Source organism: Oncorhynchus mykiss, chromosome 10 (assembly GCF_013265735.2).
Source record: "Oncorhynchus mykiss isolate Arlee chromosome 10, USDA_OmykA_1.1, whole genome shotgun sequence".
Taxonomy (NCBI): domain Eukaryota; kingdom Metazoa; phylum Chordata; class Actinopteri; order Salmoniformes; family Salmonidae; genus Oncorhynchus; species Oncorhynchus mykiss.
The window spans coordinates 82,751,058-82,768,392 of NC_048574.1; the positions used below are offsets into that span (position 1 = coordinate 82,751,058).

A 17,335-nucleotide genomic window follows, 5' to 3' on the forward strand; every position below is an offset into this window, starting at 1 on the left:
GTGCTTATTTGTGGTTTGGTGGAGACCTAACATACTCGTTTGTAGTGCTTTCGCTGAAAAGCCTATTTGAAATCGGACACTTTGGTGGGATTAACAACGAGAATATCTTTAAAATGATTTCAGACACATGTCTGTTTTAGGAATTCTAATTATGAGATTTCTGTGGTTTGAATTTGGGGCCCTCTATTTTCACTGGTAGTTGTCAAATCGATCCCGATATTGGGATTGCAGCCATAACAGATGAACAGTATCAAATATCAAGTATCAAAAGTGTGGTTCGTCTTTGGGATGTCGATGACAGCGATGACAAGTTTACAGTTGACTGGCCACTGTGGAGTGGATCTACTGTGGTTTAAAAAATGGACACGTAAAATTAGATTTTTTGATTCGTCAATAACTCGGCATTCCTCTTGACCCTTAGAGAATAGCTATGTTAAGACATGTTCCATGGTTACCACATTCCACATGTGTTCGTATGGTACCATGGTTACCACATTCCACGTGTGTTCGTATGGTACCATGGTTACCACAGTCCACGTGTTCGTATGGTACCATGGTTACCACAGTCCACGTGTTCGTATGGTACCATGGTTACCACAGTCCACGTGTTCGTATGGTACCATGGTTACCACAGTCCACGTGTTCGTATGGTACCATGGTTACCACAGTCCACGTGTTCGTATGGTACCATGGTTACCACAGTCCACGTGTTCGTATGGTACCATGGTTACCACATTCCACGTGTTCGTATGGTTCCATGGTTACCACATTCCACATGTATTGGTATGGTACCATGGTTACCACATTCCACGTGTTCGTATGGTACCATGGTTACCACATTCCACATGTGTTTGTATGGTTCATAAGAAGAAGACTAGGTACCGGTGAACCTCTCCTGCACCCTGACTAGGTACCGGTCACCCTCTCCTGCACCCTGACTCGGTACCGGTGATGCCCTCCTGCACCCTGATTAGGTACCGGTGACCCTCCTGCACCCTGATTAGGTACCGGTGACCCTCCTGCACCCTGACTAGGTACCGGTGACCCTCCTACACCCTGACTAGGTACCGGTGACCCTCCTGCACCCTGACTAGGTACCGGTGACCCTCCTACACCCTGACTAGGTACTGGTGACCCTCCTACACCCTGACTAGGTACTGGTGACCCTCCTACACCCTGACTAGGTACCGGTGACCCTCTCCTGCACCCTGACTAGGTACCGGTGACCCTCCTACACCCTGACTAGGTACCGGTGACCCTCGTACACCCTGACTAGGTACCGGTGACCCTCCTACACCCTGACTAGGTACCGGTGACCCTCCTGCACCCTGACTAGGTACCGGTGACCCTCCTACACCCTGACTAGGTACCGGTGACCCTCCTACACCTTGACTAGGTACCGGTGACCCTCCTACACCCTGACTAGTTACCGGTTACCCTCCTACACCCTGACTAGGTACCGGTGACCCTCCTACACCCTGACTAGGTACTGGTGACCCTCCTACACCCTGACTAGGTACTGGTGACCCCCCTACACCCTGACTAGGTACTGGTGACCCTCCTACACCCTGACTAGGTACTGGTGACCCTCCTACACCCTGACTAGGTACTGGTGACCCTCCTACACACTGAGTAGGTACCCGTGACCCTCCTACACCCTGGGTACCGGTGACCCTCCTACACCCTGACTAGGTACCGGTGACCCTCTCCTGCACCCTGACTAGGTACCGGTGACCCTCCTACACCCTGACTAGGTACCGGTGACCCTCCTACACCCTGACTAGGTACCGGTGACCCTCCTGCACCCTGACTAGGTACCGGTGACCCTCCTGCACCCTGACTCGGTACCGGTGACCCTCCTACACCCTGACTAGGTACCGGTGACCCTCCTACACCCTGACTAGGTACCGGTGACCCTCCTACACACTGAGTAGGTACCGGTGACCCTCCTACACCCTGGGTACTGGTGACCCTCCTACACCCTGACTAGGTACTGGTGACCCTCCTACACACTGACTAGGTACCGGTGACCCTCCTACACCCTGACTAGGTACCGGTGACCCTCCTACACCCTGACTAGGTACCGGTGACCCTCCTGCACCCTGACTCGGTACCGGTGACCCTCCTGCACCCTGACTAGGTACCGGTGACCCTCCTACACCCTGACTAGGTACCGGTGACCCTCCTACACCCTGACTAGGTACCGGTGACCCTCCTACACCCTGACTAGTTACCGGTGACCCTCCTACACCCTGACTAGTTACCGGTGACCCTCCTACACCTTGACTAGGTACCGGTGACCCTCCTACACCCTGACTAGGTACCGGTGACCCTCCTACACCCTGACTAGGTACCGGTGACCCTCCTACACCCTGACTAGGTACCGGTGACCCTCCTGCACCCTGACTAGGTACCGGTGACCCTCCTGCACCCTGACTAGGTACCGGTGACCCTCCTGCACCCTGACTCGGTACCGGTGACCCTCCTGCACCCTGACTAGGTACCGGTGACCCTCCTACACCCTGACTAGGTACCGGTGACCCTCCTGCACCCTGACTAGGTACCGGTGACCCTCCTGCACCCTGACTAGGTACCGGTGACCCTCCTGCACCCTGACTCGGTACCGGTGACCCTCCTGCACCCTGACTAGGTACCGGTGACCCTCCTACACCCTGACTAGGTACCGGTGACCCTCCTACACCCTGACTAGGTACCGGTGACCCTCCTACACCCTGACTAGGTACCGGTGACCCTCCTACACCCTGACTAGGTACCGGTGACCCTCCTGCACCCTGACTAGGTACCGGTAACCCTCCTGCACCCTGACTAGGTACCGGTGACCCTCCTACACCCTGACTAGGTACCGGTGACCCTCCTGCACCCTGACTAGGTACCGGTGACCCTCCTACACCCTGACTAGGTACCGGTGACCCTCCTACACCCTGACTAGGTACCGGTGACCCTCCTACACCCTGACTAGGTACCGGTGACCCTCCTGCACCCTGACTAGGTACCGGTGACCCTCCTACACCCTGACTAGGTACCGGTGACCCTCCTACACCCTGACTAGGTACCGGTGACCCTCCTACACCCTGACTAGGTACCGGTGACCCTCCTGCACCCTGACTAGGTACCGGTGACCCTCCTACACCCTGACTAGGTACCGGTGACCCTCCTACACCCTGACTAGGTACCGGTGACCCTCCTACACCCTGACTAGGTACCGGTGACCCTCCTACACCCTGACTAGGTACCGGTGACCCTCTCCTGCACCCTGACTAGGTACCGGTGACCCTCCTACACCCTGACTAGGTACCGGTGACCCTCGTACACCCTGACTAGGTACCGGTGACCCTCCTACACCCTGACTAGGTACCGGTGACCCTCCTGCACCCTGACTAGGTACCGGTGACCCTCCTACACCCTGACTAGGTACCGGTGACCCTCCTACACCCTGACTAGGTACCGGTGACCCTCCTACACCCTGACTAGTTACCGGTTACCCTCCTACACCCTGACTAGGTACCGGTGACCCCCCTACACCCTGACTAGGTACTGGTGACCCTCCTACACCCTGACTAGGTACTGGTGACCCCCCTACACCCTGACTAGGTACTGGTGACCCTCCTACACCCTGACTAGGTACCGGTGACCCTCCTACACCCTGACTAGGTACCGGTGACCCTCCTACACCCTGACTAGGTACCGGTGACCCTCCTGCACCCTGACTAGGTACCGGTGACCCTCCTACACCCTGACTAGGTACCGGTGACCCTCCTACACCCTGACTAGGTACCGGTGACCCTCCTACACCCTGACTAGGTACCGGTGACCCTCCTACACCCTGACTAGGTACCGGTGACCCTCTCCTGCACCCTGACTAGGTACCGGTGACCCTCCTACACCCTGACTAGGTACCGGTGACCCTCGTACACCCTGACTAGGTACCGGTGACCCTCCTACACCCTGACTAGGTACCGGTGACCCTCCTGCACCCTGACTAGGTACCGGTGACCCTCCTACACCCTGACTAGGTACCGGTGACCCTCCTACACCCTGACTAGGTACCGGTGACCCTCCTACACCCTGACTAGTTACCGGTTACCCTCCTACACCCTGACTAGGTACCGGTGACCCCCCTACACCCTGACTAGGTACTGGTGACCCTCCTACACCCTGACTAGGTACTGGTGACCCCCCTACACCCTGACTAGGTACTGGTGACCCTCCTACACCCTGACTAGGTACCGGTGACCCTCCTACACCCTGACTAGGTACCGGTGACCCTCCTACACCCTGACTAGGTACCGGTGACCCTCCTACACCCTGACTAGGTAACGGTGACCCTCCTGCACCCTGACTAGGTACCGGTGACCCTCCTGCACCCTGACTCGGTACCGGTGACCCTCCTGCACCCTGACTAGGTACCGGTGACCCTCCTACACCCTGACTAGGTACCGGTGACCCTCCTACACACTGAGTAGGTACCGGTGACCCTCCTACACCCTGGGTACTGGTGACCCTCCTACACCCTGACTAGGTACTGGTGACCCTCCTACACACTGACTAGGTACCGGTGACCCTCCTACACCCTGACTAGGTACCGGTGACCCTCCTACACCCTGACTAGGTACCGGTGACCCTCCTGCACCCTGACTCGGTACCGGTGACCCTCCTGCACCCTGACTAGGTACCGGTGACCCTCCTACACCCTGACTAGGTACCGGTGACCCTCCTACACCCTGACTAGGTACCGGTGACCCTCCTACACCCTGACTAGTTACCGGTGACCCTCCTACACCCTGACTAGGTACCGGTGACCCTCCTACACCCTGACTAGGTACCGGTGACCCTCCTACACCCTGACTAGGTACCGGTGACCCTCCTACACCCTGACTAGGTACCGGTGACCCTCCTGCACCCTGACTAGGTACCGGTGACCCTCCTGCACCCTGACTAGGTACCGGTGACCCTCCTGCACCCTGACTCGGTACCGGTGACCCTCCTGCACCCTGACTAGGTACCGGTGACCCTCCTACACCCTGACTAGGTACCGGTGACCCTCCTGCACCCTGACTAGGTACCGGTGACCCTCCTGCACCCTGACTAGGTACCGGTGACCCTCCTGCACCCTGACTCGGTACCGGTGACCCTCCTGCACCCTGACTAGGTACCGGTGACCCTCCTACACCCTGACTAGGTACTGGTGACCCTCCTACACACTGAGTAGGTACCCGTGACCCTCCTACACCCTGGGTACTGGTGACCCTCCTACACCCTGACTAGGTACTGGTGACCCTCCTACACCCTGACTAGGTACCGGTGACCCTCCTACACCCTGACTAGGTACCGGTGACCCTCCTGCACCCTGACTAGGTACTGGTGACCCTCCTACACCCTGACTAGGTACTGGTGACCCTCCTACACCCTGACTAGGTACCGGTGACCCTCTCCTGCACCCTGACTAGGTACCGGTGACCCTCCTACACCCTGACTAGGTACCGGTGACCCTCCTACACCCTGACTAGGTACCGGTGACCCTCCTGCACCCTGACTAGGTACCGGTGACCCTCCTGCACCCTGACTCGGTACCGGTGACCCTCCTACACCCTGACTAGGTACCGGTGACCCTCCTACACCCTGACTAGGTACCGGTGACCCTCCTACACACTGAGTAGGTACCGGTGACCCTCCTACACCCTGACTAGTTACCGGTGACCCTCCTACACCCTGACTAGGTACCGGTGACCCTCCTACACCCTGACTAGGTACCGGTGACCCTCCTACACCCTGACTAGGTACCGGTGACCCTCCTGCACCCTGACTAGGTACCGGTGACCCTCCTGCACCCTGACTCGGTACCGGTGACCCTCCTACACCCTGACTAGGTACCGGTGACCCTCCTGCACCCTGACTAGGTACCGGTGACCCTCCTGCACCCTGACTCGGTACCGGTGACCCTCCTGCACCCTGACTAGGTACCGGTGACCCTCCTACACCCTGACTAGGTACCGGTGACCCTCCTGCACCCTGACTAGGTACCGGTGACCCTCCTGCACCCTGACTAGGTACCGGTGACCCTCCTACACCCTGACTAGGTACCGGTGACCCTCCTGCACCCTGACTAGGTACCGGTGACCCTCCTGCACCCTGACTCGGTACCGGTGACCCTCCTGCACCCTGACTCGGTACCGGTGACCCTCCTACACCCTGACTAGGTACCGGTGACCCTCCTACACCCTGACTAGGAACCGGTGACCCTCCTACACACTGAGTAGGTACCGGTGACCCTCGTACACCCTGGGTACAGGTGACCCTCCTACACCCTGACTAGGTACTGGTGACCCTCCTACACACTGACTAGGTACCGGTGACCCTCCTACACCCTGACTAGGTACCGGTGACCCTCCTACACCCTGACTCGGTACCGGTGACCCTCCTGCACCCTGACTCGGTACCGGTGACCCTCCTGCACCCTGACTAGGTACCGGTGACCCTCCTACACCCTGACTAGGTACCGGTGACCCTCCTACACCCTGACTAGGTACCGGTGACCCTCCTACACCCTGACTAGTTACCGGTGACCCTCCTACACCCTGACTAGGTACCGGTGACCCTCCTACACCCTGACTAGGTACCGGTGACCCTCCTACACCCTGACTAGGTACCGGTGACCCTCCTACACCCTGACTAGGTACCGGTGACCCTCCTGCACCCTGACTAGGTACCGGTGACCCTCCTGCACCCTGACTAGGTACCGGTGACCCTCCTGCACCCTGACTCGGTACCGGTGACCCTCCTGCACCCTGACTAGGTACCGGTGACCCTCCTACACCCTGACTAGGTACCGGTGACCCTCCTGCACCCTGACTAGGTACCGGTGACCCTCCTGCACCCTGACTAGGTACCGGTGACCCTCCTGCACCCTGACTCGGTACCGGTGACCCTCCTGCACCCTGACTAGGTACCGGTGACCCTCCTACACCCTGACTAGGTACTGGTGACCCTCCTACACACTGAGTAGGTACCCGTGACCCTCCTACACCCTGGGTACTGGTGACCCTCCTACACCCTGACTAGGTACTGGTGACCCTCCTACACCCTGACTAGGTACCGGTGACCCTCCTACACCCTGACTAGGTACCGGTGACCCTCCTACACCCTGACTAGGTACCGGTGACCCTCTCCTGCACCCTGACTAGGTACCGGTGACCCTCCTACACCCTGACTAGGTACCGGTGACCCTCCTACACCCTGACTAGGTACCGGTGACCCTCCTGCACCCTGACTAGGTACCGGTGACCCTCCTGCACCCTGACTCGGTACCGGTGACCCTCCTACACCCTGACTAGGTACCGGTGACCCTCCTACACCCTGACTAGGTACCGGTGACCCTCCTACACACTGAGTAGGTACCGGTGACCCTCCTACACCCTGACTAGTTACCGGTGACCCTCCTACACCCTGACTAGGTACCGGTGACCCTCCTACACCCTGACTAGGTACCGGTGACCCTCCTACACCCTGACTAGGTACCGGTGACCCTCCTGCACCCTGACTAGGTACCGGTGACCCTCCTGCACCCTGACTAGGTACCGGTGACCCTCCTGCACCCTGACTCGGTACCGGTGACCCTCCTGCACCCTGACTAGGTACCGGTGACCCTCCTACACCCTGACTAGGTACCGGTGACCCTCCTACACCCTGACTAGGTACCGGTGACCCTCCTGCACCCTGACTAGGTACCGGTGACCCTCCTGCACCCTGACTAGGTACCGGTGACCCTCCTGCACCCTGACTAGGTACCGGTGACCCTCCTGCACCCTGACTCGGTACCGGTGACCCTCCTGCACCCTGACTAGGTACCGGTGACCCTCCTACACCCTGACTAGGTACCGGTGACCCTCCTACACCCTGACTAGGTACCGGTGACCCTCCTACACCCTGACTAGGTACCGGTGACCCTCCTACACCCTGACTAGGTACCGGTAACCCTCCTGCACCCTGACTAGGTACCGGTGACCCTCCTACACCCTGACTAGGTACCGGTGACCCTCCTACACCCTGACTAGGTACCGGTGACCCTCCTGCACCCTGACTAGGTACCGGTGACCCTCCTGCACCCTGACTCGGTACCGGTGACCCTCCTGCACCCTGACTAGGTACCGGTGACCCTCCTACACCCTGACTAGGTACCGGTGACCCTCCTACACCCTGACTAGGTACCGGTGACCCTCCTACACCCTGACTAGGTACCGGTGACCCTCCTGCACCCTGACTAGGTACCGGTAACCCTCCTGCACCCTGACTAGGTACCGGTGACCCTCCTACACCCTGACTAGGTACCGGTGACCCTCCTACACCCTGACTAGGTACCGGTGACCCTCCTGCACCCTGACTAGGTACCGGTGACCCTCCTACACCCTGACTAGGTACCGGTGACCCTCCTACACCCTGACTAGGTACCGGTGACCCTCCTGCACCCTGACTAGGTACCGGTGACCCTCCTACACCCTGACTAGGTACTGGTGACCCTCCTACACCCTGACTAGGTACCGGTGACCCTCCTGCACCCTGACTAGGTACCGGTGACCCTCCTACACCCTGACTAGGTACCGGTGACCCTCCTACACCCTGACTAGGTACCGGTGACCCTCCTGCACCCTGACTAGGTACCGGTGACCCTCCTACACCCTGACTAGGTACCGGTGACCCTCCTACACCCTGACTAGGTACTGGTGACCCTCCTACACCCTGACTAGGTACTGGTGACCCTCCTACACCCTGACTAGGTACTGGTGACCCTCCTACACCCTGACTAGGTACTGGTGACCCTCCTACACACTGAGTAGGTACCGGTGACCCTCCTACACCCTGACTAGGTACTGGTGACCCTCCTACACCCTGACTAGGTACTGGTGACCCTCCTACACCCTGACTAGGTACCGGTGACCCTCCTACACCCTGACTAGGTACTGGTGACCCTCCTACACCCTGACTAGGTACTGGTGACCCTCCTACACCCTGACTAGGTACTGGTGACCCTCCTACACCCTGACTAGATACCGGTGACCCTCCTGTACCCTGACTAGGTACTGGTGACCCTCCTACACCCTGACTAGGTACTGGTGACCCTCCTACACCCTGACTAGGTACTGGTGACCCTCCTACACCCTGACTAGATACCGGTGACCCTCCTACACCCTGACTAGGTACTGGTGACCCTCCTACACCCTGACTAGGTACCGGTGACCCTCCTACACCCTGACTAGGTACCGGTGACCCTCCTACACCCTGACTAGGTACCGGTGACCCTCCTACACCCTGACTAGGTACTGGTGACCCTCCTACACCCTGACTAGGTACTGGTGACCCTCCTACACCCTGACTAGATACCGGTGACCCTCCTACACCCTGACTAGGTACTGGTGACCCTCCTACACCCTGACTAGGTACCGGTGACCCTCCTACACACTACGAATCCCTAATAATACATTTTATTGAGCTCTTTTCAAGACATTCATATTCCCTTTATATGGTCAAGATAAACTATAGAATCACACATTAAAATGAAAAGCCAGTATATATAGATATATATAACAGGCCAGAGGAGACTAACCAGGGGACAACAGAGAATATTGTAGTGAAGAGGTATTTACTGTGGACTTCAACGTGTGTACAGACTGAGAGGTTATGACGTGGGGAGGAGATGGAGTGTAATGTGGGTACGGGCTGAGAGGTTATGACGTGGGGAGGAGATGGAGTGTAACGTGGGTACGGACTGAGAGGTTATAACGTGGGGAGGAGATGGAGTGTAATGTGGGTACGGACTGAGAGGTTATGACGTGGGGAGGAGATGGAGTGTAACGTGGGTACGGACTGAGAGGTTATGACGTGGGGAGGAGATGGAGTGTAATGTGGGTACGGACTGAGAGGTTATGACGTGGGGAGGAGATGGAGTGTAACGTGGGTACGGACTGAGAGGTTATGACGTGGGGAGGGAGGAGATAAAAATGGAAAGACAAAGAGAGAGAGTAAAAACAACTATTCTGCACAGTCAGTGGTGTGTGTGTGTGTGCAGTAGCTACCTGTTGCCAGTAGGAAGCGACCTCAGGGAGGTTGAGAGCTTCACACAGATAAACCAGGTTTAATACATCCTTCTGGAAACAACTACCACCAAACCCTGGGGGGGGAGAGAGAGAGACAGACAGAGAGAGACAGAGAGAGACAGAGAGAGAGACAGAGAGAGAGACAGAGAGAGACAGAGAGAGACAGAGAGAGACAGAGAGAGACAGAGAGAGAGAGACAGAGAGAGAGACAGAGAGAGAGAGATAATTTAAATGATCTTAAGGGTTATGACTGCAGTACAACAGTTGACTGTTGTAGTCGTTAGAACGGTCCAACATAGAACACATGAATGAACAAGACACGTTGTTCAGTGTGGATTTGTGTCTGTGTCTCTCTCTGTGTGTGTGTGTGTGTGTGTCTCTGTGTGTTGTGTGTGTGTGTGTGTCTCTGTGTGTGTTGTGTGTGTGTGTGTCTCTGTGTGTGTGTGTCTGTGTGTGTATGTGTGTGTGTGTGTGTGTCTCTCTGTGTGTTGTGTGTGTGTGTGTGTGTGTCTCTGTGTGTGTGTGTGTCTCTCTGTGTGTGTGTGTGTGTCTCTCTGTGTGTGTGTGTGTGTGTGTGTCTCTCTCTGTGTGTTGTGTGTGTGTGTGTGTCTCTGTGTGTCTGTGTGTGTGTGTGTGTGTGTGTGTGTGTCTGTTTCTCTCTGTGTGTGTGTCTCTCTGTGTGTGTGTGTCTGTGTATCTCTGTCTGTGTGTCTCTCTCTGTCTGTGTGTGTGTGTGTGTGTCTGTGTCTCTCTGTCTGTGTGTGTCTCTGTGTGTGTGTGTGTGTGTGTGTGTGTGTCTGTGTCTCTCTGTCTGTGTGTGTCTCTGTGTGTGTGTGTGTGTGTGTCTGTGTGTCTCTCTGTGTCTGTGTGTGTGTGTCTCTCTCTGTGTGTGTGTGTGTGTCTGTGTCTCTCTGTGTGTCTGTCTCTGTGTGTGTGTGTGTGTCTCTGTGTGTGTGTGTGTCTCTGTGTGTGTGTGTGTCTCTGTGTGTGTGTGTGTGTGTGTGTGTGTGTGTGTCTCTGTGTGTGTGTGTGTGTGTGTGTTCCTCTGTGTGTGTGTGTGTGTGTGTTTGTCTGTGTGTGTGTGTACCGTACCCACGCTGGCCTTCAGGAACTTGCTGCCTATCCTCTGGTCCATGCCGATGGCTAGAGCCACCTCCTCTACGTCAGCCCCCGTTGACTCACACAGAGCACTGATACTGTTGATACTGCTGATACGCTGGGCTAGGAACGCATTGGCAGCCTGACACACACACACACACACACACACACACAGCTCCAGTTATTCCCAGGAGACTGTAGTCAGACAGCGACCCCCCCCCCCCAGACGTACCAGTTAATCCCAGCAGACTGTAGTCAGACAGCGACCCCCCCCCCAGACGTACCAGTTAATCCCAGCAGACTGTAGTCAGACAGCGACCCCCCCCCCCCCCAGACGTACCAGTTAATCCCAGCAGACTGTAGTCAGACAGCGACCCCCCCCCCCAGACGTACCAGTTAATCCCAGCAGACTGTAGTCAGACAGCGACCCCCCCCAGACGTACCAGTTAATCCCAGCAGACTGTAGTCAGACAGCGACCCCCCCCCCCAGACGTACCAGTTAATCCCAGCAGACTGTAGTCAGACAGCGACCCCCCCCCCCAGACGTACCAGTTAATCCCAGCAGACTGTAGTCAGACAGCGACCCCCCCCTCCAGACGTACCAGTTAATCCCAGCAGACTGTAGTTAGACAGCGACCCCCCCCCCCTCCAGACGTACCAGTTAATCCCAGCAGACTGTAGTCAGACAGCGACCCCCCCCCCCCCCCCAGACGTACCAGTTAATCCCAGCAGACTGTAGTCAGACAGCGACCCCCCCCAGACGTACCAGTTAATCCCAGCAGACTGTAGTCAAACAGCGACCCCCCCCCCCAGACGTACCAGTTAATCCCAGCAGACTGTAGTCAAACAGCGACCCCCCCCCCCCAGACGTACCAGTTAATCCAAGCAGACTGTAGTCAGACAGCGACCCCCCCCCAGACGTACCAGTTAATCCCAGCAGACTGTAGTCAGACAGCGACCCCCCCCCCCCCCAGACGTACCAGTTAATCCCAGCAGACTGTAGTCAGACAGCGACCCCCCCAGACGTACCAGTTAATCCCAGCAGACTGTAGTCAGACAGCGACCCCCCCCCCCCCAGACGTACCAGTTAATCCCAGCAGACTGTAGTTAGACAGCGACCCCCCCCCCCCAGACGTACCGGTTAATCCCAGCAGACTGTAGTCAGACAGCGACCCCCCCAGACGTACCAGTTAATCCCAGCAGACTGTAGTCAGACAGCGACCCCCCCCCCTCCAGACGTACCAGTTAATCCCAGCAGACTGTAGTCAAACAGCGACCCCCCCCTCCAGACGTACCAGTTAATCCCAGCAGACTGTAGTCAGACAGCGACCCCCCCCCCTCCAGACGTACTAGTTAATCCCAGCAGACTGTAGTCAGACAGCGACCCCCCCCCCCAGACGTACCAGTTAATCCCAGCAGACTGTAGTTAGACAGCGACCCCCCCCCAGACGTACTAGTTAATCCCAGCAGACTGTAGTTAGACAGCGACCCCCCCCAGACGTACTAGTTAATCCCAGCAGACTGTAGTCAGACAGCGACCCCCCCCAGACGTACCAGTTAATCCCAGCAGACTGTAGTTAGACAGCGACCCCCCCCAGACGTACTAGTTAATCCCAGCAGACTGTAGTCAGACAGCGACCCCCCCACCAGACGTACCAGTTAATCCCAGCAGACTGTAGTCAGACAGCGACCCCCCCCCCCCCCAGACGTACCAGTTAATCCCAGCAGACTGTAGTCAGACAGCGACCCCCCCCCCCCCAGACGTACTAGTTAATCCCAGCAGACTGTAGTCAGACAGCGACCCCCCCCAGACGTACCAGTTAATCCCAGCAGACTGTAGTCAGACAGCGACCCCCCCCCCCCCTAGACGTACCAGTTAATCCCAGCAGACTGTAGTCAGACAGCGACCCCCCCAGACGTACCAGTTAATCCCAGCAGACTGTAGTCAGACAGCGACCCCCCCCCCCCCCTAGACGTACCAGTTCATCCCAGCAGACTGTAGTCAGACAGCGACCCCCCCCCCGTACCAGTTTGGAGAGTTCTGAGGACCAGGTGTTGGTGGTGATGATGCGGGCCTTGGGGACCCAGTGTTCGTAGACGTCACACAGAGCCCTGATCGCCCTCTGACCCTCCGCCGTCTCGTCTCCACCAATCAGGACGCGGTCTGGCTCCTTCAGGTCACGCACCGCCGTACCCTCAGCCAGGAACTCTGGGTTGGACAGCACCTACACACACACAGAGATGAACACACACACAGAGAGAGATGAACACACACACACAGAGAAGAACACACACACACACACACACAGAGATGAACACACACAGAGAGAGATGAACACACACACACAGAGAGATGAACACACACACACAGACAGATGAACACACACAGAGAGATAAACACACACAGAGAGATAAACACACAGAGAGATAAACACACACACACTCACACACAGACCCAAAACTTTGTAAATAGGTATTGAACCCAGGTTAGTATCTCCACCTACCTGCAGGTTGAGGTTGGGTTTGACAGCACCTACACACACAGACCAGGTTAGTATCTCCACCTACCTGCAGGTTTAGGTTGGGTTTGGTGTTGGAGTCAAATATCCGTCTGATGCTCTCAGCCGCTCGGACAGGAACCGTGCTCTTCTCCGTGACGATCTTGTAACCGTTGGAAACCTCTACGATGCGGCGAGCACAGGCCTCAATGTACTTTAGGTCGGCTGCACGCCCCTTCCCCATCCCATAGGTCTTTGTGGGGGTGTTCACCTGGGGAGGGAGGGGAGGGGGGGGGGGGTTAGACTGATGGAAGACAGGAACTCAGACACACACTACAGATAGACACTGACTGACGGAGAGAGAGAGAGAGAGAGAGAGAGAGAGAGAGAGAGAGAGAGAGAGAGAGAGAGAGAGAGAGAGAGAGAGAGAGAGAGAGAGAGAGAGAGAGAGAGAGAGAGAAAGAGAGAGAGAGAGAGAGAGAGAGAGAAAGAGAGAGAGAAAGAGAGAGAGAAAGAGAGAGAGAGAGAGAGACAGAGACAGAGAGACAGACAGACAGACCGGGACAAAAGACGTGTGACTCACTGATATGAAGACGAGGTCAGCATCTCTGATGGCGGAATCTATATCTGTAGAGAAGAAGAGATTCTTCCCTCGGCAAGACTCCACTACCTCCTTCAACCCTGGCTAGAGAGAGGAGAGGGGGGTGGGGGGAGAGGGGGGAGAGGGGGGAGAGAGAGGAGAGAGGGGGGGAAGAGAGAGGAGAGGGGGGTGGGAAGAGAGAGGAGAGGGGGGTGGGAAAAGAGAGAGAGGAGAGGGGGGAAGAGAGAGAGAGGAGAGAGAGGAGAGAGGGGTGGGAAGAGAGAGGAGAGGGGGGTGGGAAAAGAGAGGAGAGGGGGGTGGGAAGAGAGAGAGAGGAGAGGGGGGTGGGAAGAGAGAGGAGAGGGGGGTGGGAAGAGAGAGGAGAGGGGGGTGGGAAGAGAGAGGAGAGGGGGGTGGGAAGAGAGAGAGAGGAGAGGGGGGAAGAGAGAGAGAGGAGAGAGAGGTGAGAGGGGTGGGAAGAGAGAGGAGAGGGGGGTGGGAAGAGAGAGAGAGGAGAGGGGGGTGGGAAGAGAGAGAGAGGAGAGGGGGGAAGAGAGAGGAGAGGGGGGTGGGAAGAGAGAGAGAGAGAGAGAGGAGAGGGGGGAAGAGAGAGGAGAGGGGGGAAGAGAGAGGAGAGGGGGGTGGGAAGAGAGAGAGGAGAGGGGGGAAGAGAGAGAGAGGAGAGGGGGGTGGGAAGAGAGAGAGAGGAGAGGGGGGTGGGAAGAGAGAGAGAGGAGAGGGGGGAAGAGAGAGAGAGGAGAGGGGGGAAGAGAGAGGAGAGGAGAGGGGGGAAGAGAGAGAGACAGAGAGGAGAGAGAGAGAGAGGAGAGGAGAGGGGGGTGGGAAGAGAGAGAGAGGAGAGGGGGGTGGGAAGAGAGAGAGAGAGGAGAGGGGGGTGGGAAGAGAGAGAGAGGAGAGGGGGGTGGGAAGAGAGAGAGAGGGGAGAGGGGGGAAGAGAGAGGAGAGGGGAGGGGGGTGGGAAGAGAGAGAGAGAGAGAGAGAGAGAGACAGAGAGAGAGAGAGGGGGGGGTGGGAAGAGAGAGAGAGAGACAGAGAGGAGAGGGGGGAAGAGAGAGCGAGAGAGAGACAGAGAGAGAGACAGAGAGAGAGAGAGAGAGAGAGAGAGAGAGAGAGAGAGAGCGAGAGAGACAGGTAAGTCTAAGAGTCATTACGGCTGGGAGTCTTCTTGGGTAAGTCTCTAAGAGTCATTACAGCTGGGAGTCTTCTTGGGTAAGTCTCTAAGAGTCATTACAGCTGGGAGTCTTCTTGGGTAAGTCTCTAAGAGTCATTACAGCTGGGAGTCTTCTTGGGTAAGTCTCTAAGAGTCATTACAGCTGGGAGTCTTCTTGGGTAAGTCTCTTAGAGTGATTACAGCTGGGAGTCTTCTTGGGTAAGTCTCTTAGAGTGATTACAGCTGGGAGTCTTCTTGGGTAAGTCTCTAAGAGCTTTAAACACCTGGATTGTATAACATTTCTCCATTAGTATGTTCAGAACTCTTCAAGCTCTACCACGATTGCCAGACAACAATGTTCAAGTCTTGGACGTCTATGTGTATGTTTGTGTGTCTGTGTGTGTATATTTGTGGTCTGTGTGTGTGTGTGTTTCGGTGTGCGGCATTATGTCTGTGTGTGTACGTGTGGTGTGTGTATGTCTATGTGTGTGTGTGTGTACGTGTGGTGTGTGTCTGTGTGTACGTGTGGTGTGTGTCTGTGTGTATGTCTATGTGTGTGTGTGTACGTGAGGTGTGTGTCTGTGTGTACGTGTGGTGTGTGTCTGTGTTGGTGTGTCTGTGTGTACGTGTGGTGTGTGTCTGTGTGTACGTGCGGTGTGTGTGTGTGTCTTGTGATACGGTACCTCGTATATGGGCAGTGTGTTGGAGTTCCAGGCGTTGATCCGTGATTCGTTGACGTCGACCACTGTCACGTGGATCTCTGGACACATGTGGGCGATGACACTGCAGGTTGGTCCTCCCACATAGCCTGCTCCTATACAGCAAATTCTGTTGATCTGAAACATCTAGAGAGACATACAGAGAGACAGAGAGACAGGCACACAGAGAGAGAGAGACACACAGAGAGAGAGACACACACACAGAGAGAGAGAGGAGACACAGAGAGAGACAGACACACAGAGAGAGAGAGAGAGAGAGAGAGAGACAAACAGAGGGAGAGAGAGAGAGACACAGACACCAGTCAAAATATTATTTTTATTGATATCAAGTGCTTGTCAGGAACATGGCCTTCAAAACTAAACAGTTTTAGTGGCATCCAGGGTTGGGCAGGTTACTGTCTAAATGTAATCCTGTCTAAATGTAATCCAACCAGGGTTGGTTACTGTCTAAATGTAATCCAACCAGGGTAGGTTACTGTCTAAATGTAATCCTGTCTAAATGTAATCCAACCAGGGTTGGTTACTGTCTAAATGTAATCCTGTCTAAATGTAATCCAACCAGGGTTGGTTACTGTCTAAATGTAATCCAACCAGGGTTGGTTCCTGTCTAAATGTAATCCTGTCTAAATGTAATCCAACCAGGGTTGGTTACTGTCTAAATGTAATCCAACCAGGGTTGGGTAGGTTACTGTCTAAATGTAATCCAACCAGGGTAGGTTACTGTCTAAATGTAATCCAACCAGGGTTGGTTACTGTCTAAATGTAATCCAACCAGGGTAGGTTACTGTTTAAATGTAATCCAACCAGGGTAGGTTACTGTCTAAATGTAATCCAACCAGGGTTGGTTACTGTCTAAATGTAATCCAACCAGGGTAGGTTACTGTCTAAATGTAATCCATCCAGGGTAGGTTACTGTCTAAATGTAATCCAACCAGGGCAGGTTACTGTCTAAATGTAATCCAACCAGGGTTGGTTACTGTCTAAATCTAATCCAACCAGGGTAGGTTACTGTCTAAATGTAATCCAACCAGGGTAGGTTACTGTCTAAATGTAATCCTGTCTAAATGTAATCCAACCAGGGTAGGTTACTGTCTAAATGTAATCCAACCAGGGTAGGTTACTGTCTAAATGTAATCCAACCAGGGTAGGTTACTGTCTAA

General features: G+C 55.8%; 1 protein-coding gene across 5 annotated transcripts in view; it reads right to left on the reverse strand.

Annotated features, from left to right (window-relative positions):
- The window catches only part of LOC118936829 (UDP-glucose 6-dehydrogenase), a 31,310-nt gene that overhangs the window by 8,967 nt on the left and 5,008 nt on the right, over positions 1-17,335 (reverse strand). For all 5 annotated transcript variants that reach the window (XM_036934232.1, XM_036934231.1, XM_036934230.1 and 2 more), the window contains exons 2-7: positions 16,140-16,301; positions 14,289-14,390; positions 13,776-13,976; positions 13,235-13,432; positions 11,202-11,349; positions 10,089-10,183 (exon numbers count right to left, since the gene is read on the reverse strand). In XM_036934232.1, coding sequence (XP_036790127.1) covers positions 10,089-10,183; positions 11,202-11,349; positions 13,235-13,432; positions 13,776-13,976; positions 14,289-14,390; positions 16,140-16,301 — 906 coding nt within the window. The remainder of the gene's footprint in view (positions 1-10,088; positions 10,184-11,201; positions 11,350-13,234; positions 13,433-13,775; positions 13,977-14,288; positions 14,391-16,139; positions 16,302-17,335) is intronic.